A 21271-nucleotide genomic window follows, 5' to 3' on the forward strand; every position below is an offset into this window, starting at 1 on the left:
TGCCCAGTAGTGGGAGCGGAACACGCCTGGGCACTTTCAGTGAATAAGGTTTAGCGTCGGGCTTCAGCTTAATCGTGTACGGTTTTTGAACAAGCCCGAGCCCATCCCATAGCTTCGGGTACGCTTTCTTCACTGTCTCAAGGTCAACATTGTCCATTCGGGCAATTAATTTCAGTCTCACAGAAGCTGTCCTGCTTAAGAGAGCTACACGCAGATTTCTGACTACATAGATTGTCTCTGCAGTGCTCCTGTCACTGTAGGAAATGTCCTCCTTTGTGGACCCAGGCATGGTCAGTGCTGCACCTCCTGGTCCATACAGTGGCTTTTCAGCTTTTTGCAGATGCTCATTTGGCTGCTTAATGTCTTTGAATGTCTCTTCTGAGATAGCTGTGACATCTGCCCCCGAGTCTAATTTGAAGGTCATGCTTTTGCCTCTCACGCAGATGTTAGCAAGCCACGGGTCTTCTCCTGAATCCAGTTCACCTAGGAGGAGTCCATCTGCACAGTCTGCCACCACATGCACAGCTGTAGACCTACAAACTCTCCCGTAGTGTCCACGTTTCCCGCAGTTGTGGCATTCTGCATTTTTAGCTGGGCACTGTGCTGCTGGGTGCATTTGTGTTTTTCCACATTTAAAACACGTTTTATTCTCTTGTTTTGTTATTTGTGGTTTTCGTGGCTTGAACTGCGTTTGCTCTCTGCTTCTGAATTTATTGGGCTGTGACTTTCTGACATGCACGGCATCCATGGCTGTTTTGCCTGTGCTGCTGTCGCCTCTGAGGTCAGTTTGCTGTCTTTTTATTTCCTCAGATTGTCTCGCCATTGTGATAGCTTTGGTTAGCGTCAAATCTTTGTTGAGCTGCATTCTCTCCGACAGTGATGAATCTTTAAGACCCACAACGAGCCTATCCCTCAAAAGTTCATCGTGGAGTTCACCATATTCACAGTTTTCGGCGAGAGCATATAGAGCTGTTATGAAGGAGTCAACTGTTTCCGCTGGCTGTTGTACTCGCTTATTAAACTTTGCTCTTTCATAAATCACATTCTTTCTGGGGACAAAATGTCTGTCAAATGCGTTTCTGACCGCATCGTACTGCTGGCGCTGCCCGTCTGTTAGGTCTAGTCCCCTTAGCACGTCGTCAGCCTCGTCTCCCATGCAGTATACTAATGTGTTCACTTGGTTAGCATCAGTTGAACCATTCAGATTACTTGCCATTCTGAAACGCTCGAAACGTCTGATCCACTTCTCCCATTCTTGGGGCTTTGCGAAGTCGAACGGTTCCGGTGGCTTGATGGTGAAAGTAGCCGCTCGTGGAGCTGCCGTAACCGGGCCAGGAGTCGCCGGTAACGCTGCTGCTTGCTCCGTCATTTTCGTCACTAGCCGTTCGCCAAGCTGACGGTTATTTTTTACACTGTCTCTCTTCGCCGCCTAGAGCGAGTGCACTTCTGACACCATGTTGTGTTGGGCTCTTTTAATAAAACTCCTCGTTTAGGCGATAACGTGGAATCCCACCATGTTTATTCCAGCTCACTCTATATCCATCACATAGCATCCTTCCTGTCTAGAAGGGTAAGTACTGCCGCCTAGTGGCGCATGATATTCACCAATATAGATTACACCACAAGTAAGTGACTGGCTGCTCCCGTATGGGATTAGAACGATGCCACCTTATCCCATAGTCCAGCCAATAATGGGATTCACATTCGTATATACGCAGCTAATCCACGTCGTCAGCAGGCTATGACAGCGTCCTTATGTGCTGACACCGGTGTTTTAGCTAGCAAAGCGGCGTGGCTGATGTGGAGTGAAGCCACGTTAATGACAATGTGTACAACCATTGGAGATGTGAGCAGGACAGACGGAACAATTGACGGAAAAAGTGTGGACTTTATACCAGTTTTTAAATTGTGTTGATAGGCCACATTAAACCAGAGTTATGATTAAAAAATATGTGCAATGTTTGGTTTTCTTCCTGAATACTATCGTTGTTTATATTTACTGCGGGAAGAAACGTTCTATAAGAAAAAACGCTCGAAAGCACTCTCCGCCTGTGAGCAAAAACAAAACCAAAAACACCCCCACCCTTTCCTATTGGTCGAAAAAAGTACCATGTCGACCAATCAAAAAATGATATGGCAAGTTGTTAAGAAACGGGGGGAAGTTTTAGGAGTGACGACGGTGTTTTGAGATGTGAGAGATTTGCGACGTTCAGCACAAATCTTGTGTACTTAGTGTGTAGTGTAGTCAATAGTTTTGTTGTGTGTGTCAGAACAATGAGGCGACTGCTGAATGTTACAGGTGTTACAGGAGTGATACATCTCCTGTTGTCAGGCCTGCAGGTATCAGGCTATTGTTCTCCTTTATGTGGACAGAAATTATTTTTGGAGTGGCACAAATAATTTGTGTGGCATCATATTTGATGCAGAACAGCTGATTGTGCTGTAAATAGTTTGAAATGTTTATTTAAAAAAACACCTTGGCTTCATTTGAAAAAAAAAAAACAGCTGTAAAAATCTTTGTTGTTTGCCAAACTGAGTTACTTTTTTGAAGAAGTAACTATATAATTAATTGCCCAACATTGGTCTTTATATACTGTATTTTGCAGACAGAGAGTTACAGGACTCTCTCCCAGACCACAGACTCATACTCATAATCAGTGTTGGTCAAGTTACTTGAAAAAAGTAATCAGTAACTAATTACTGATTACTTCCCCCAAAAAGTAATCCCGTTACTTTACTGATTACTTATTTTCAAAAGTAATTAATTACTTAGTTACTTAGTTACTTTTTGAAAACACGATTTACAACCTGAAGAGGTGATAAAGCGATAGATCTTTCAGCCCAATTCTACTTTTTCTACATAATCCATCATACAAAATGTAATCAAATGGAAAAGTCTCTTTTTTTAAACTTGTTTTATCAGTTTTAATCTTTTAACTTTATGCATCAAGCAAAAATTTAATTATATGCAACATTCTCTGACTTGAATAAATTAGTTTAACATTTAAACCTATTTTCGACACATTCCAGCACATAAAATAAAATATTTTTTGTGTTTACACTCACTCTTTCAAATAGATGCAAGTAAAACACAGCAGAAAATAAATAAAGTCAAAGACTCAGCGGTCCTGCTGTATTGCTCTATTTTCACCTGTAAAGCAGGACTGCGGTAGGCGGAGGTTTACCCTGGTGCAGGTGTGCCGCGGTCAGTGCCGCGGTCAGTGCCGGAAAAGTAACGGTAATCTAATTACCGTTTTTGCAATAGTAATCCCTTACTTTACTCGTTACTTGAAAAAAGTAATCAGATTACATATACGTATATGTCTCGCTTTTAAAAAATAATAATCTGAATCTTACAATCTTACAATCTTACAACAAACGTTTTCATCTAATGTAAAATGTATAGAAATCCATTATGGTACATAGTAATTTTTTTTAGGGTCCCATCATAATTTCTTCAGAAGTAGCCAAGTGATGATGCCAAGTGATATGATGCCAGTATTTACCCACATTTTCTAGATACTGTACCAGTACTGTGTGTAAAATGCCATCAAAAAGTCAATTAAGTTTTATTCTTTCTCACCTGTCTTTCTATCTCCTATCGCTTTTTAAAGGTTGCCATGTTAGAAAAAATGTTTTGCCCTGCCATGCTGTTTATTGATGTGGCAAATGAATGGTTTATGAAAATATATCTAAATCTGTCATCAGTAATCAGTAATGATCATGTCTCCCCTCTAGTCTTCTCAGTCTTAATTTCAGGTTTTCACCATGGGTTGTAGATAGTTCAGGAGGTTAACTCGACCAAGCAGTCTACTTTCGGGTACTGTTTAGAATACCAGAATAGGGAGGATGATGTATTAGACTGATACATATATACCAACAAGACAGTGTACATCACTGTGACAACAGCATTTGTTTTCATTCAAAGGCTTTATGGTTTTTCCTCTGGTGGGCCGGTCTCTAGTCAAAATGCCCGGGCCGATTTTTTGTCCCAGTCCAGCCCTGGTGTTCACTCAGACACATGGAAAATTAGAGGGAACATTGATTGTACTGTTCCTGCATTGACATATTGTTCAATCAGAATACAGAAAACAACTAAAGCTAAAGTTCAATGCAAAGTTTTCATGTGATATGTTATGTGCAAGTGAATTTTGATTACTTTACAGATTTTATAAGTGTTTCCTTCAAAAATTAAATTTCTTGTAAAATTCCCTTGGTTCTGTTTGAGGATGTTGCAACTCATCTGAGATGGACTAGTTCCTTCTTCATTTTTTAACAATGAAGCAGGTGTGTACCACGTGGATTGGTCTGGGTCAGCTTCAGTTGCACCCAGCACTTTTTACCTATGATGATGTTAAATTGCTCAGATATAATGTAATGAACTTCTGATGATAAAGTCTTATTGTATGAGGTGCCGTAAGGGACATTATTACTGAAACGCTCTCACACACACTACTGAAATTTTACCTCTCACACACACTACTGAAACGCTCTCACACACACTACTGAAATTTTACCTCACACACACTACTGAAACGCTCTCACACACACACTACTGAAACGCTCTCACACACACTACTGAAATTTTACCTCTCACACACTACTGAAACGCTCTCACACACACTATTGAAATTTTTAGCTCTCACACACACAACTGAAATGCTCTCACACACACTACTGAAACGCTCTCACACACACTACTGAAAGGTACTCACACACTCCACTGAAACCAGAGGCATTTCCGCTGAACAGGAAGTTGTTTCCTGACAAGGAAACTGATGGAAAAAGCGATATATTTCAAAACACTACAAGGATGTCTACTCAGCGTCCTGCTAATACAGCGGTCCCCAACCTTTTTTGCGCCACGTATCATTTATGGCCGACAATAATTTCACGGACCGGCCTTTAAGTTGTCTTGGATAAATACAATAAAATAAAACCAGTACCGCTACCAAAAAAAGAAGATTTATTCATAACACACGGGAAAAGACCCAGGGAAACCGAGTTAACAATATAAACGATATAAAAAATTTAAAAAAAAACTATAAATACCCTGAAAACCATAAATTTCAAACTCAAGCCTCAACTCTTGCGACCTGGTACCAAACGACTCACAGACCGGTACTGGTCCAGGACCTGGGGGTTGGGGATGGCTGTGCTTGTAGCCTAAGTGAAGCAGCCGCATTACTTAACAATATTTTAGCTTCCTTGAATCCAGGAATGGATTCAAGGTGCAACAGGGAATTCGGCAAGTATGTCCTATTTCCCCTAAGCTTTTTATATTGGTATATATACAGTTGTTAACACTATTAATCAAAAATTCTAAAGACATACAAGGAATATCAATTTTTAATAAAGACTTCAAAATAAGTCACTTCGCAGATGATACATCTATTTTTTTGAAAGATAAATACGTGGTAGAGAAAACTAAATTTTTTCTAAAGCATCTCGTTTATCTCTCAGTATCAAAAAATGTGAACTACTACCGATTCATACAAGCTCTGACTCCTCAATAGCTTTGGTTAGAGTTGAATCTAAAGTTAAATATATAGTGCTGATAATTACGGAAGCGTAGAGCTGCCACCCAGGCAAAAGAAAAATACAAGTGTATCACGTTATAACGTGAAAAGTTTATTGTTCTAACAAGATACTTTTCCTGTTTGTACAATATACTTTTCACGTTTGAACAACATAATATCACGTTATTACAATATACATAATTATCACGTTCATACAATATAATTATCACATTCGTACAATATAAATATCATATTGTACGAATGTGATCATATATTGTACAAACGTTAAAAAAAATACCATTACAATAACATTTTTTATTGTAAGAACGTAAAACGTGTTGCATTCGGAAACCCAAATCCATGGTAGTTGTGGAGAGCTCGCGCTCTTCAGAACTGGCACTTAACTTTGAATGCCCTGCTTTCAACATGGACACAAACACTGATAGCCCACTTCTGAGATTTCTTTGGAATCGTGGTGTACCTGAGGACTGTCTCTTACGAATGCTACAAGAACACGTAAGTGCTCTCTTGAGGGGGAAACTTGTAAAACTCGCTTTTTACGAAGTTACAGCGTCTAAAAATGTGACATATTGCTTAGTTAACAACCACAGCGGTTTTCGCTTCTCTCACTTTGACTGCGTAAGGACGTAACGGTAGGCTGCATTGGTGTGGATCTATATGGAATGGAGAATGTAAAACAAATTAACCCGCTGTATAAAACTGGGTCGTTGTATGACCACATGTTACTACTTAACCCGTATGCAGATTCCAGGTTTCTTAAATATATCGCTATATTATGTGATGCACAATGTTTCCTTGTTTATCTAAAAACAAATGAATTAAACTGTGTTTATATTGATATTTGGCTTCAATTTAAAAAAAAACACTGAGTTCAACCCTTTGTGCTCTGTGCAACTGAAAGATACGTGAATACTAATTTACTTTTTCAAAGGTGGGCATTGTATATACTGTAATATTTCTATTAATAACATGTTAGAGAATCTCATTAATGTTGCTGGCATAGAGAGAGGAAAATAATAAATGCTAAATATTGATGGCTGCCACTAAAATAATAACAGACAATTATCAAAACACATGTGAAATGTACATACATTTTTTTAGTGAGGTACCTCATGTGGTGTGGCAGCAGGCATACCTTGTACTTCTGTATAGTAATAAATATCTCTGTTATTACAGATTGATGCCACAGTGATTGATTTCATGGATGACAAGACCCTGTCTTGTTACATCCCAACATATGGTGACCGGATAGCTGCCAGACGGTTCTGCTTGGAAAACAGTGGTGCAAGTACTAAGGAATCAAGAAAAAACTCATTGCTCGAAAAATTGAAGGAAAAGATGGGAATCAATGAAAATGAGAAGAAATCTGATCATGAGGAGGCATTTGTTTCTAAGAGAAAAAGAACATATGCAAAAAACAACAAATGAGCTGAGAAAAAGACTCGAAAAATTGAGTTAGGGTGGATCCATGAAGGTAAGCAAGTGAGAAAGCACAGAGGAGGAGGAACAAGGACCTTTGATGTGCCCAAAGACTCCAAAAAAGCTGACATATTACAGTATGCAAAAGATCTTTTCTTTCCAAGTGGAAAAAGCAAATTTGGAAGATGGGAGGTGTTCAGTCATGACATATTAGACTATCAGGAAGAGGCCGTATTTGATGAAGATGTCACAGTTGGAGAACTCTATTCAGCACTTAAAAAGGGAATGTTGAAATTTTACTTGTGCACAAGAAGATTTTCCAATGATGAAGATGATGAAGAAGTTTATGATAGAGGGAAAACACATGTAAACAATGTTACACAACTGACTGACTCACATCAAGGAGATGAAGAAGCTTCTCACACTGTTGTGATCTCATCATCAGAATCTAGGAATGCTGATGAAGATGTATTATTAGACACATCTGAGGTAATGATTGGACCCTACCTTGGAGAGCCTCTGCCTTGTCAACTTGATGACACTGTAATAGATGAACCATTCCTGCAGTTTGAGGAAGATGATCTGGTCATCACATCCATTACACTTCCTCCAACAAACACAGCAGTCAGTAGTCCAGAAACATCTATAAGCAATGAAGCAATAAGCTCTGCAGGATCATATGATGTTGTCTGTGTTACCATCAAACTTCACAGGATTACTATTCTGGAGGAGATGATCAGCCAGTTCAAAGATCCAGCACTCCTCATACACCCTCTAAAATACACCCACATTGATGAAAAAGGAGCTGACGCAGATGGCGTATCAAGAGATGTGTATGCTGCATTTTGGTCAGAGTTTGTGGACAACACAGTTGAAGGAGAGGAGTTCAGAGTGCCATCACTGTCTCCGAAATGGCAGGAAGAAGAGTGGAAATCCATGGGTAGAATTTTACTGAAGGGATTTCAAGACCATGGATATTTCCCTTGTCGCCTTGCTCCTGTTTTCACAGTGGCACTCATCTTCGGTGAGAATCAAGTATCAGATGATCTGCTGTTTGAAAGTCTTCTCTTTTACCTAAGTCAATCAGATAGGGATCTGATAACAAGGGCACTAAAAGAAGATCTTACAGATGAAGACAGGGATGAAGTGCTGGATCTCATGGATCGCCTGGATGTATCAGTGCTTCCAACCAAAGAGAACTTAAAAGGCCTTCTTCTGAAAGTCGCACACAAACAATTAATCCAAAAACCAGCATATGCCGCAGAGAAAATGTCCTTAGTTGCAAGCTACTTCCTAAAAGAAGCTTTTCAAAGCCCACAAGATGCCCTACAAATGTATGAGGATAAAAAGCCAACAACGAGAAAGCTTTTGAAGTTGCTTACTGTCTCTCCCACCACTCAAGCAGAGAAGCAGAGCTTCAGATTTCTGCACCAGTACATCAGAGGACTTGATGATACAGGGCTCAGAAGGATGTTCAGGTTTCTTACTGGGTCAGATGTCATCTGTGTTGACAAGGTTGAGGTACTGTTCACGCCTGTGGATGGACTGGCACGACGACCTGTGGCACACACATGTGGCCCTCTTCTGGAACTACCATGGACATACACGTCCTACCCAGAACTACGAAATGAACTGGACAATGTTTTGGCTGCTAAAAGCTCTTATGAGTTCAGCATAGCTTGATTAAAGTCCATCATGTTTAAACCAAAGAATGAAAGGTTTGCACTAACAATGACTGGCTATGAAGCTCTAAAGTTTGTTAAACCCACAAACAGGGAACACATCATTGTATAAAAAAAGAAAGAGCTTAAATTTCAGGGAAGTGTTTTATTTCATATTTGAATTTATTTTCAAAAATTGTGGACAACATCAATTTGTTTCCACCATGAAAAATGTAAATTTCAGTTTAAGTTTTCATACTTAAAAGTTTTACTAGTTTAAATGTTAACTAATTATGTTTAATAAGTTCATATGGTTAGCAGCAAGAGGTGAACTATGCTTATTATTAGTTCTTATCATGTGTCAAGGTCCTTTTCCACAGGTCTGTGGTGCAGTTTTGTAGGATACAAAATGTCTGCTATAGAGGGGATGTTTTGTTTAGTAATAATTCAAAAGACTTAATATTAATTATTTTCAAGTATATTTTTTTTACCTTTCCACCAGTCATTTGTTTAGAACATAGGCAATAGGAAGGCAATGTGTTTGATGCAATAGTTGACTGGAATAAAAGACAGAAAATTGGCACATAAGTTAAGTTTTGTAGTGTTTATCAAGAGTCCGTGTTTTCTTCTCCTTGAACACAAATAAAAGGGAGGTTAACATCTAACACTGTTTGTTAATTATTACATAATGCAGAATTTGTACATTTACCAGTTTACAAGAAACTGTTCGTGGATGAATAGCAGTTGCACAATGTGTTCAGTAAAATTGAAAACAATATTTCATGAATAATAATGTATAGGATCAGCAGTTTAAAAAATGTTTTTTCGACAGTCTTAAAACAGAAATCAGATATAATAGAAATTCAGTTAAAAAATAATTGGAAATGCCAAAAGGTTGGAGTACGAAGATTTGGTTAAATATATTTAGACATGCTTGCTTGCTACTATCTTGAACCGAAAATCCAAACAAAATAATAATGAATGTCTTTTCTATTGTTTATTGCACAAATAAAACATTGTACCCAAAAATATATGCGTAAAAATTCCCAAAGCCCAATTATATTTAGGTTTATAAGTCCTTCAGTATATAGGCTCTCAGGAAGAAATACAGTTCAATGGATTCATCTGCTGTGCTTGGTGGAAGTAAGAAGTTCTCTGACATTATAAGGCAACACAAGCTGAAAACGGTTTCATCACAGGTATAAGGTCCTCCTCTCTGTTGACATTCTTGCTTACAAGCATCCACTGCCTCCCGAGAAACCTCTTTCAGATGATCCTGTCCTCCAAAGAGATGAGGGATGGTGTACATGAGAATCGGACGTCCACTTGGAGCAACTGCATTTCTGCTTCTGCGTATTATGTGGGTGTTCCACATATGTGCAACTTGCTGCAGCTCTTCCTATTAAATATTAAAAATTTAAAAATCTCATATCAGTAAAAGAACACGCTGGCACGGCTGGCAGCCTTAACCCAATTTCCCTTGGGATGAATAAAGTACGATCAATCAATCAATCAATCAAAAGCAGTCGGAAAAACAGAGTTTATCAAAAATACTCAACAACAAGAATAACAGTGGTAGACACGTGATACTGTGGAAAATTTTAAGTAATTATTAAACGTGAATTGTTTTAGACAGTGCGATTTTATGTTTCTGGCCAGTGAAATATGCATTTTTTTCATATCCTGAACGGAGTGATAATAGGGATGGTGCGTGGGTGTTAAAGCAAACTTTTTATTCTCTCTCCGTGTCTCTCTTTCTCTCTAACACACGCACACACACACACACACACACATACACACACACACACACACACACACACACACACACACACACACACAATGACTCATTAAAAGAATATAAACATGGTTACATACCTCGATGACATTCAGGCACGTAAACAATATGAGCTGCTTGTCCAAAAAACATCCAGAAAAGCAGTCATGGTCTTTTAGTTCCTGGAGACGATTTATCCAGAGCTGAGCATGATGTCGTCTCAGAAAGGCCCACCAGCCTTCAATACGCTGATTGTGATTGCTGGATCCAGTAATAAAACCGTTTCTGACGTTCGGATCCATAGTTCAGCGCAAGAATCGTTGCATCTCAGCCATTATGACATTTTCTGTTCCCAAATCAGAGCGAATCCTAGCAGGTGTTCCCATCCTCTTTTCAACTTCTGCTATGAAATATCCAGCAATGACTTTGGGATCATTGTTTGTTGAATAGGCATGAAGCCAAATCATAACTCTCGAAAAGCCATCAATAGCTCCATTTATACAGATTCCAAAAGGCTTCAGTTTGTCATAGGAGTCAACATGCCACATAAAATTTGGTCCAGGATTTACATGCGTGCGTCGCATTAGGCGATTTCTGCGTCGTTGCTCAACACCGTAAGGGTCAAGATATTTCAGTAAATGTCTCACAGTACTCTGCGTGACAACATAACCTGCCTGAATGCAGTTCAGGTGGTGTAGTTTGTATCCATGGAGCCTCCCATGTCCCTCCAGTTGATCAATAAGAAATCGTGCCACCTCAATCGGATCGGACTCATTCTTTCTCCTGTACAGTCCCATGTGTTTTAGGTTTCTTCTAAGTGTCCGCATGCTTATCACAATACTGTCCAAACTGCTCAATAACAGCAAAATCTCCCCATGCCTCAATCCAAGCATAAAATAGAACTTAATTAATTCCAATAAACGAGCCATTTTCTCGCACTCTGATCTGCACTGTCACCCACTTCACTATGTTTTACACTTCCGTATCTTTACGGCAATATATCATGCTCGACCAATAAAATATATGTTATAACGTGAAAACGTTATTGTTCAAACAATATAATTATCACGTTCGTACAATATGATATTTATATTGTACGAACGTGATAATTATGTATATTGTAATAACGTGATATTATGTTGTTCAAACGTGAAAAGTATATTGTACAAACAGGAAAAGTATCTTGTTAGAACAATAAACTTTTCACGTTATAACGTGATACACTTGTATTTTTCTTTTGCCTGGGTGGCAGCTCTACGCTTCCGTAGATAATATCTAAAAAAAAAAAAAAAAAAAAACAATTAGCAGAGAAGACACTAATATTTCTAACTGTATCATGGAGATGAAGAAATCACTTAGCCATTGGTTAACCAGAGACCTCGCTATTTTTGGCAGAAACATCCTATCTAAAGCTGAAGGCATCTCCAAATTGATTTATCCTTGTCATTCTCTATATATCTCCTCTAAAAGCATTAATAAGGCTAACACAGTTATTTTCGAATTTTTGTGGAGGAATAAAACCCTTTACATTGAAAATCTCAGCTTGTGAAGGAATACAATAAAGGTGGTATCAAAACTCCAGAATTAGAATTTATGGTTGGCACCCTTAGAATTAAATGGTTAAAATCTGAGATAATGAGTTATACCCACAACTTCTCCCCATAATTAAACCTTATGAAATCATAGGGTAATAACACTTAATCAAAAATCAATTTTCGAGAGCGACTGGTTTAAACAAGCTTATATTCATAACAGATTTGTTGGATGATAACGGTGTCATTCTAAGTTACACAGACTTTTCAGAAAAATATTGTCTAAACTGTTCTCAAAGAGAATATAACAAATTGTGTGAACTGGTCCCACTGCCTCTGCTTCATTTGATTAAAAATGTTATAATATACAATAATTTCTCATCAGTGCTCCCAAATTTATTGCTAGGGCAATGTCAGCTGTTTGATAAAAATGCAATAATAAATTTATTAGTAGTTTCTTCAAAGACAAAATATTTCATAGTTACAACAGAATGGTTACATTGCATGGTTCTAATTTAGTTATTTCATATACACTGGATAAAGCCTACTAAAAATTTATGAAATAGCCTATACCTAAAGTTAAAGAAACACACTTTAAAGTAATAAACAAAATTAATCCTGTGGCAGAATTTCTAAAAAAAGAGATTTGGCTTTGAGGTGGATCAGTGTTCTTTTTGTACTGATGAAAATGAAACCCTAGAACATCTTTTTTTTCTATGCCCTATCACACAATGCATTTGGTGCAACTTAAAAAATTGGATTTCCCTAAATATTAATGACGTGCCACTATTTGAATTACATCATAAATTTTTTACATGGATCATCTAGCATTGGGTGTCTCAGACATCATTAACATCATCATACTTTTGAGTAAATATCATATCCATTGTGCTAAATGGAGGAACACTAAGCCTTCTCTCCCTGGTTTTATTAATAATTTTAAGATATTTTTTTCTTTGCTAAAAAAGACAAAAAGCACATATGCCAAAAAAAATTAACCAGGATAATGCGTGTCTGCTATTCAAAATTTTGACTTATGCTGAGGCTTATATATTAAGTAATGCAGCTGCTTCTCTTAGGCTACTAGCAGGTTGCTGAGTAGACATCTGTGTAGTGGTTTGTTTGAAATCTACCACTTTTTTCAGTTTCCTTGTCAAGAAACAACTTCCTGTTTAACTGAAACGCCTTCCTGTTTAACTGAAATGACTTCTTGTTCAACTTAAATGCCTTCCTTTTTAACTGAAATGCCTTCCTGTTTAACTGAAACACCTTCCTGTTCAAGTGAAATGCCTTGGTTTTTCAGTAGTGTGTGTGAGAGCGTTTCAGTTGTGTGTGAGAGAGCGTTTCAGTAATAATGTTCCTTATGGCACCTCATATTATTATGTTACATTGTATTAATCATGTCTAAACCCATTGTCTCTTTAATGCCTCCTGATGTCCCAAAAGAAACTCCTCATACAGTTTTACCCAGTAAGTAACCTGCATGTGTCAGCTGACCTATTGTGCAGCAATGGAAGAGAGTCATTTGTCAAACTTAAGGTTTGATTGCACTGATTAAAGAGCAGCCATGAACTGCATGACACAGTTTTATTGGTAGGATTTTTAAATGGTGAGAAAACCTGTTATTGTTGGTTAAAAAAACCTCTTTGAAATTTGAAGTTTATACCACCCTAACATTAACCCTCAGTGGTTTGGTGACCTGATGGATGTTAAAAAGTTCAGAACAGGGTAAAATGAACTCTGAACCACAGAGATATATATTTTTTTATTTTGCAGTGTCTTTTGGTGCAGTGTCACTGACTTCTATAGGAATTTGTGTCTCAGCTTACTCTGTCTCTTTACAGGATGAAGTGAGCAGCCGCATCACAGCAGATGGTAAATTCAAGGTGAGTCAGGATGAAAAACAGCAGGCCTACTCTCAAGCAAACTCAAGCAAACACACCCTGATACACCCCGAATCTGGCAGCACTGCTATTAGAAAGACTGCAAAACTACTGATAATTTGACCTGCTACAAGAGGAAAAACCTACAGCTGCAAAGTGAAATCTGTCTCGGTAATAAAAGTATTAGGTAACTTAACCCCCTGAAGTCATGACATATGACTAACCCGATATTTTGAAGAATGTCAAAAGAGACGTTTTTCTAAACAAATGTAAATAGGAGTCATGCGTGTCAATTAGAATAATCCTTGTTCCCTGATAGTCAAGACTTGGAAAAACAATTCAATAAAAACAAAAATGACATATAAGGCTAGGGCTAGGGTTAAAGTTAGGGTTGGGTTTGGGAGTTGTTAAGGATGACTTTGGCCTCAGAAAGTTAAGGATTTCTATCAGAGGGTAAAAACAAGGCATAAAACACCTTTGTTTTCTGATAACAAATTGCCTGCAGTGTTTTGCAAAAGGTCTAACAGGTCAAGTATTGAACAACTCTTATTAGAAACATTATAGGATCAAGGTTTATCCTGTTAAACTGAACCTGGTTGAAGAGGGAACATTTACTATCTTTGTTGCATGGACCTGAGATGAGGACTTGAGAAGGAAGACAGAGAATTTATCAGAGTAATGTTTTGGACTGTCATGAAGACAGGAATTATGTAATTGTTAGTAGAATATTATTTGACAGCTGATTTCCTTTGTGAAAGAACATTGAAGTTTTTGTGTCTCCTTTTTGTTTGGTTTTTTACTCCTGTTTAAATTGTTGATCTGCGAAATGCAAATTAATAAACAGAAAATTTCCATTCCTCAGATCACAGAGCGAACAGAGTCTCTGAGGAGAAGGTAGGCCTACCAATAAAAAACACACACAAGAATGATCAAAATCTAACACGTGCAGGAAGCTTTCTTTCAGTGTGATATGATGTCCATCACCATTTACACGTAGAAACACCAAACTTTCCTCTGGAAGGACATAAAGAGTTTGTACCACATGCTAAAATCAGACAGAATTACACTTTTGCCATGACTGATTCAGTTGTTTATGCATTCTTCTAAAGCACCAGCAACATAAAGAAGACACTGCCACCTCTTCCTGTTTCCAAGATCGACAAGAGACTGGAACAATATACACACGCCCTGGAGGTAAAACTGCAGAGTGTTTTTCTTCTCAACCAGTAAGAGGATATTCGTGGGATAATTTTTTGTAATCATTAACAGATTCCGCAGACTAATCACTTGAAATCTCAGAGGATACTTTAGACCAGCGGTTCCCAACCCCCGGGCCTCGGACCGGTACCGGTCCGTGAGTCGTTTGGTACCGGGCCGCGAGAGTTGAGCCTCAGGTGTGAAATGTATGGTTTTCAGGGTTTTTATCGGTTTTCAGGTTATTTTGTTATCGCTTTTATCGTTAACTCAGTTTTCCTGGGTCTTTTCAGGTGTGTTATGAATAAATCTTCTTTTTTCGGTACCGGTACTAGATTTATTTTGATGTATTTATCCGCGACATCTTAAAGGCCGGTCCGTGAAAATATTGTCGGGCATAAACTGGTCCGCGGCGCAAAAAAGGTTGGGGACCGCTGCTTTAGACTGCTATAATTTTTTTTTTAGTAGCAGCAGTTGGTTGATCCTCCCTGAGGATCCCTCCCTCCCTCCCTGATCCTCCTTCCTTCTGCTGGAGGTTTCTTCCTGTAAAAATGCAGTTCTTCCTTGTTCTTCTTTTTAACATTGTGAGGTCTTTGTTAAAATAAACATATTTTAACCTGAGTGTGAAAAAGATGGTGTGGTCTTGGCTCGTTTGAAAATACGGCTATCATTGATCACAGGGAAAAAGTGTTTCTGGGTATTTATCCAAATAAAAAGAATTCTAAAATTAACGAAAAGGTGATGGTGTTTAATAAAACATAAAGAAAGTGGAGAAAAAACAGTTACATCTATTCAATTTGCCTGTGACTGGCAACAATTATTGCATTAAAAACATTTTTTAAATAAACTGGTTTACATTGTCTTGTGAATCACACATCATTATTGCTATATATATATATATATATATATATATATATATATATATATATATATATATATATATAGCAATAATAGGTAAAGTATTAAAGTATTAAAGTGAAGGATGTAAAATCAAGAATTCAAATTCAAATTTTATTTGTCATGTACACAGTCATACACAGTACAATATGTAGTGAAATGCTTGGACAACTGCTCGTGACCTAAAGAAAACAAAAAAGGAAAAGGCTATGAATAAGATAGGAAATAAATATGAAAAATTAAAAAGGGTAAATTTAACTAGGAAGGAATAAAATATAAATTAAGGTTAAAAATGAAATAACTGTACAACACAAATTAGAATGAAGGGTAAATTTAACTGGGAAAGAATAAGATAAAATATATAAAATAACTGTATAAAATAACTGTACAACAAAATACACAATATAGAACTATATAAGAATGTATGAAGAAATATAAATAAATATATACACAATAACAGCAGCTGTACAAGTGATTTAAGTGATGAAGTGAAAACAATGTCCAGAATGTCCAGTGTGTGTGTAAGAACTATATGTGTGGGTCAGTACTGTGTGGTGGTGTGATTGAGAGACCGTATCGCCTGCGGGAAGAAGCTCCTCCTTAGTCTCTCTGTGTTGGTCTTCAGGGAGCGGAATCGCTTTCCTGACCTCAACAGAGAGAACAGTCTGTTGTTGGGATGGCTGAGGTCCTTCACAATCTTCCTGGCCTTGGTCCAGCACCGCCTGCTGTAGATTGAGTCAGGGAGCTCGGAGCGGATGGTGCGCTCAGCTGACCGCACAACCCTCTGTAGAGCTCGTCTGTCCTGCATGGTGCTGTTCCCGAACCAGGTTAAGATGTTTCTCGTCAGGATGCTCTCTATGGTGCACGAGTAAAAGTTCCTGAGCACCTTGGAGGGCAGTTGGAAGTCTCTCAAGCGTCTGAGGTGGTAGAGATGCTGTCGGGCCTTTTTCACCACGGTGTTGATGTGACAGGACCATGACAGGTCCTGCGTGATGTGAACTCCGAGGTATTTGAAGCTGTCCACTCTCTCCACTGGGCACTCGTTGATGACGGGGGTCTGGTAGTTCCTCTCCTGCTTAGTGCTGAAGTCCACTATCAGCTCCTTTGTCTTACTGACGTTTAGAAGGAGGTTGTTCCTCTGGCACCAGTTCTCCAGATTCCTAATCTCCTTCAGGTAGGCTGTCTCGTTGTTATCAGAGATCAGGCCCACCACGACGGTGTCGTCAGCAAACTTGATGATGGTGGTGGAGCTGGTAGTGGCCACACAGTCATGTGTACAAAGAGTACAGCAGGGGGCTCAGAACACACCCCTGGGGGGCTCCAGTGCTGAGAGTGGTGGAGGCTGAGCCCATCCTTACTGCCTGTGGTCTGCCAGTTAGGAAGTTGGAGATCCACTGACACATAGATGAGCTGAGTCCCAGATGCTCCAGCTTGGTGGTGAGTGTGGAGGGAATTATGGTGTTAAATGCAGAGCTCTAGTCTATGAAGAGCATTTTAACATAATTACCCCTTCTAGTGTCCAAGTGAGTGAGTGATGTTTGGAGGAGATGAGAGATGGCATCGTCTGTGGAACGATTTGGACGGTAAGCGAACTGTAGTGGGTCCAGTGTGTCTGGTAGTGAAGAAATGATGAAGTCTCTGACCAGGCGTTCAAAGCACTTCATCACTACTGAGGTGAGGGCTACAGGGCGATAGTCATTGAGAGGAGCAGGGTGGGGTTTCTTCGGGACAGGAACAATGATGGACTCTTTGAAGCATGTGGGGATCGCCGACTGAGATAAAGAGATGTTGAATATCTCAGTGAACACAGGAGCTAGCTGGTATGCGCAGTCTCTTAGGATACGACCTGGGATGCCGTCTGGTCCTGCTGCTTTCCTGGTGTTCACTCTTTTGAAGGCTCTCCTTACTTCATGCTCGGAGATGACGAGCACGTTTCCGGTGCTGGCAGTATCTTCCTGTCTGCAGCCGTTAGCGCCGCTAGCACTAGCATTGTTGGAGTCAGCTGCAGCCTCGAAGCAAGCATAGAAAGTGTTCAGCTCGTCTGCCAGAGTCACGGCCGCGTTCGTCATACCGGTTGTTGGTGCTTTAGAGTCGGTTATTGTCCTTAGTCCCCGCCACAGGCTCCTAGAGTCACTCTGTTGGAGTTGTGACTCTAGTTTCCTCCCGTAGCGCTGCTTCGCCTCTTTCACCGCCCTCCGCACGCTTTGTACGGGTCCATGTCCCCCGTCGTGAGTCCCGTGTTGTAGAAGAAATTGGTCTGTTGTGCAAATGAGTTTTCATTTTTGTGTATGTGTAGAGTATCATCGTTTCACAATGAAGGCAAAAAAAATTCCACTAATATTTGGTTGCTTTACAAACTAGCACTCCTTTACTCGCTCACACAGTGACTCTCTCACTAGATTCTCAGAACTGACCTAAACCTTTCTACTTTTCTTTCTGTCATCTTATTTTTCTCAGCTCTCCTCAAAGGAAGGCAGATCAGGCTGCCAGACAGTGACTGATCTCACTGCTCCCACTGAACCAGTTGCATCCAAGAAGAACCTGTTTGAGGCCGGAGACGCCTGGAACCAAAATGCCACCTCGATCACAGCATCTAAGGTTTATGGAAACATAACTTGTGTGTGTGTGTGTGTGTGTGGGGGGGGGGGGGGGGGGGGGGGTTGTTCCTTTATGTTTCCAATAATTTCCAAAATAATATATTTTAAACAGAAAACAGGAGGGAAGATTTCCTAGGGGAATGATTTTGATATTACTGTAATACATGATGTTTCTCACTTTCCTCTCAGGACGCAGATGCTCTAAAAGTGGGTGTTGCTGATCTCATCAACCAGTGGGTGAAAGGAAGTGAAGACGGAAGCAGATCTAGCTCCCCCTCCAAACCAGCCGTAAGTCATATCATTATTATTATTATTATTTCTACATGAATTACATTAAATTGATTACATCAGTTTTTAAACAGGTATTTTGCCCAGTCTTTATGTCTTTTTCCAACCAAAAATGGAAAGGCAACAACTACTTTAAAAATATACAAAACCAAAAGTTTAATTTATGATTTTAATGCATGCTGTTCATACGGTCGGTTTGGGTGGCTCAAAAGTTAACATTTACCAGGATGTCAGGATGATGTCCTCTGCTTCCATGTTTATTAATCCTCCCAGGAAGATTTCTATGGTTCTAAGAGCATGTTTTTGTTCAGATTTTGTCACAGTTAAAAAAAAACAAAAAACCCACACACACAGCAAAAAGAAAAACTTCTTATTCAACAAGCTAGTGGTTAGTGCTTTTTACACAAAACTACTTCTTCTGCTTTAATGGATGTTTCTCTGAACATGAATATTTTCTTGCTTATAACACACTCTTTAAGTATCACACTGTTCACGGTGTCAGCTGCTATCAGCTTTTGTTTAAAGGGTACCCCATTGCTCATATTTTTTCATATTTCATATTTTTTGTCATTGTATATACTGCTATAGCAGTGGATGCGCAACTTAAACATACCCAAAGTATCATGAGGTCAGTGTAGTTTGTATAAATAAAACCAAAAGCTCAGACTTCAGACCTCTCTAAATCAGTAAATAAATAAGATTCATATAATGTGAATCCTTAAAGTGAATACAAAATAAAGTACAAAATAGTGAACCTTAAAAGAAGAAAAGTTTGATTTCAGAAGCAATGTTGAATTCTGCCATCTGCAAGGGAATGATGTCATGAGTATTTGGTGAAAGAGCAAATCAAACTTTGCCCCGCTCTTCATGTGTGTGTCATCTGCTTTCACTGCCAGGCTTTGCTATGCACATTGTTGTTTTTTCTACATTGATAGTGCTTGACATTAAGAGTGCTCAGCTATTCCCACATGGCAGTCTTTCATGCCAATATAATTTAAAAAGCCCATTTTTAAGATTTTTCGTCATCCTGTGACCTTAAAATGTCTTTTTTGTTGTTGTTCTTATTTATTTATTGTCAGATTCACAAAAATCTCTAAAATTAGCTATGATTCCGTTCCTATCATTATTTATTATTATTTTTATTATTATTGTCAGTTTCATACAGTTTCAGCTTTTTCCTCTATTCTCTAAATTTCTTACTATTTCTTATTCTTTAAAGTCTTTCAGTCCACATCATTCTCTGTTCTTTTCTACTTGAAGTTTTCGCTTCCCACTTTCTCTTCTGTCTGGTGTAAATCAGCCTCAGGTTTGCAGGCTAGGCAGTGAAAGTCTGCCCCCTCATGGCAACATCAGCAGCTTTTACATGTTGCTCTTTCAGACAGAGATACCAAAGTGTGGTTTGTTTACTGTTCCTGTTTTCAGGAAATCAACCCTGGTGGTGTTTTAAACAAGAAAAATTTATGGGAGAGCCTTGGAGACACGTTATCGTCTGGGAAAGAAGGAAAGGTACACGCTCACACGGAGGATAGCGGAACAGAAACTTTTAAACGTTTGTCTTGATCAATATTCTTTTATCGACTGAATTGCAGGAGAGCTCCACTGGCAAAAGATATAAATTTGTGGTGACAGGTCACGGCAAGTATGAGAAGGTTTCTGTTGACAGCGGATGCAGTGAGGACATAAACTGCCAGTCAGGTGAGAGAATCCTTTAACTAGTAATGCTAACATTAGATACGATGCACTATTGTAATGGAAAATGTTGGACACTTGTCATGTCGTAGCAGCCAGAATGTCAAAAATGACCCAGCTCAGTACAATTTTATGAAACAGCAAATAGCTTGGAAAAGTTAAAAATAAAAATAAATAAAAATAAAACAAGCAAAAAGGAGAAAGAAAAGGAGCTCAATAAAATACAAAATAGAAAATGATGAAGAGCTCAATAAAACACACAATAATCGAGAGATAGCTGATCAGGGAAAAAGTGATTAAATATTCTTATAGAGTCATAATAGAGCTGGGCGATATATCGAGTTTTTAAAAGATATCGATATATTTTTATACGAGATATAAGATGTGACAATATCCTTTATATCGATATAGTCTATGTTACGTTATAATTATAGTTGTGGAGCCGCAAGTTTGCCTCTCTTTCGTCCACTTTTGTCTCTACGCAACGTTACTCCGCCTCGCCTTCACTGAAGACAACTCCCCCTCCTCCCCCATCGCTTCACGTGCAGGCAGCGACAAGACGGACACGGCAAATCTCCGTTAACGAGTTACTGCGCATCGCCCCATGCGTGGGGCTGGACGGCGTCAACGTGTTAACGAGCTAAACATGCTAATGAGCTAACCGCGCTAACGAGCTAACCGCGCTAACCCTAAAATCCTTTCATTCTCTCAAAAGTTGATAGCGCGCCTTATGTATGAATTCTGGTTGTGCTTGATGGCCGCGAACCGATTTTATGTGGTACACGGCGCTCAGCAAT

The 21271-nt window shown here is 38.9% G+C and overlaps 1 protein-coding gene across 3 annotated transcripts in view; it reads left to right on the top strand.

Moving 5' to 3' along the window:
- Window positions 1-21271, top strand: part of lsp1b (lymphocyte specific protein 1 b) — a 72967-nt gene that overhangs the window by 41874 nt on the left and 9822 nt on the right. Inside the window, exons 7-14 of one of the 3 annotated variants that reach the window (XM_012925325.4) lie at window positions 13373-13396; window positions 13771-13812; window positions 14672-14703; window positions 14919-15003; window positions 18358-18498; window positions 18687-18785; window positions 20208-20291; window positions 20375-20480. In XM_012925325.4, the coding sequence (XP_012780779.2) occupies window positions 13373-13396; window positions 13771-13812; window positions 14672-14703; window positions 14919-15003; window positions 18358-18498; window positions 18687-18785; window positions 20208-20291; window positions 20375-20480 (613 nt within the window). The remainder of the gene's footprint in view (window positions 1-13372; window positions 13397-13770; window positions 13813-14671; window positions 14704-14918; window positions 15004-18357; window positions 18499-18686; window positions 18786-20207; window positions 20292-20374; window positions 20481-21271) is intronic. The other 2 variants (XM_004573307.6, XM_076885473.1) reach the window with 2 other exon arrangements.

This window comes from Maylandia zebra, linkage group LG1, assembly GCF_041146795.1.
Source record: "Maylandia zebra isolate NMK-2024a linkage group LG1, Mzebra_GT3a, whole genome shotgun sequence".
NCBI classification, from domain to species: Eukaryota; Metazoa; Chordata; class Actinopteri; order Cichliformes; family Cichlidae; genus Maylandia; species Maylandia zebra.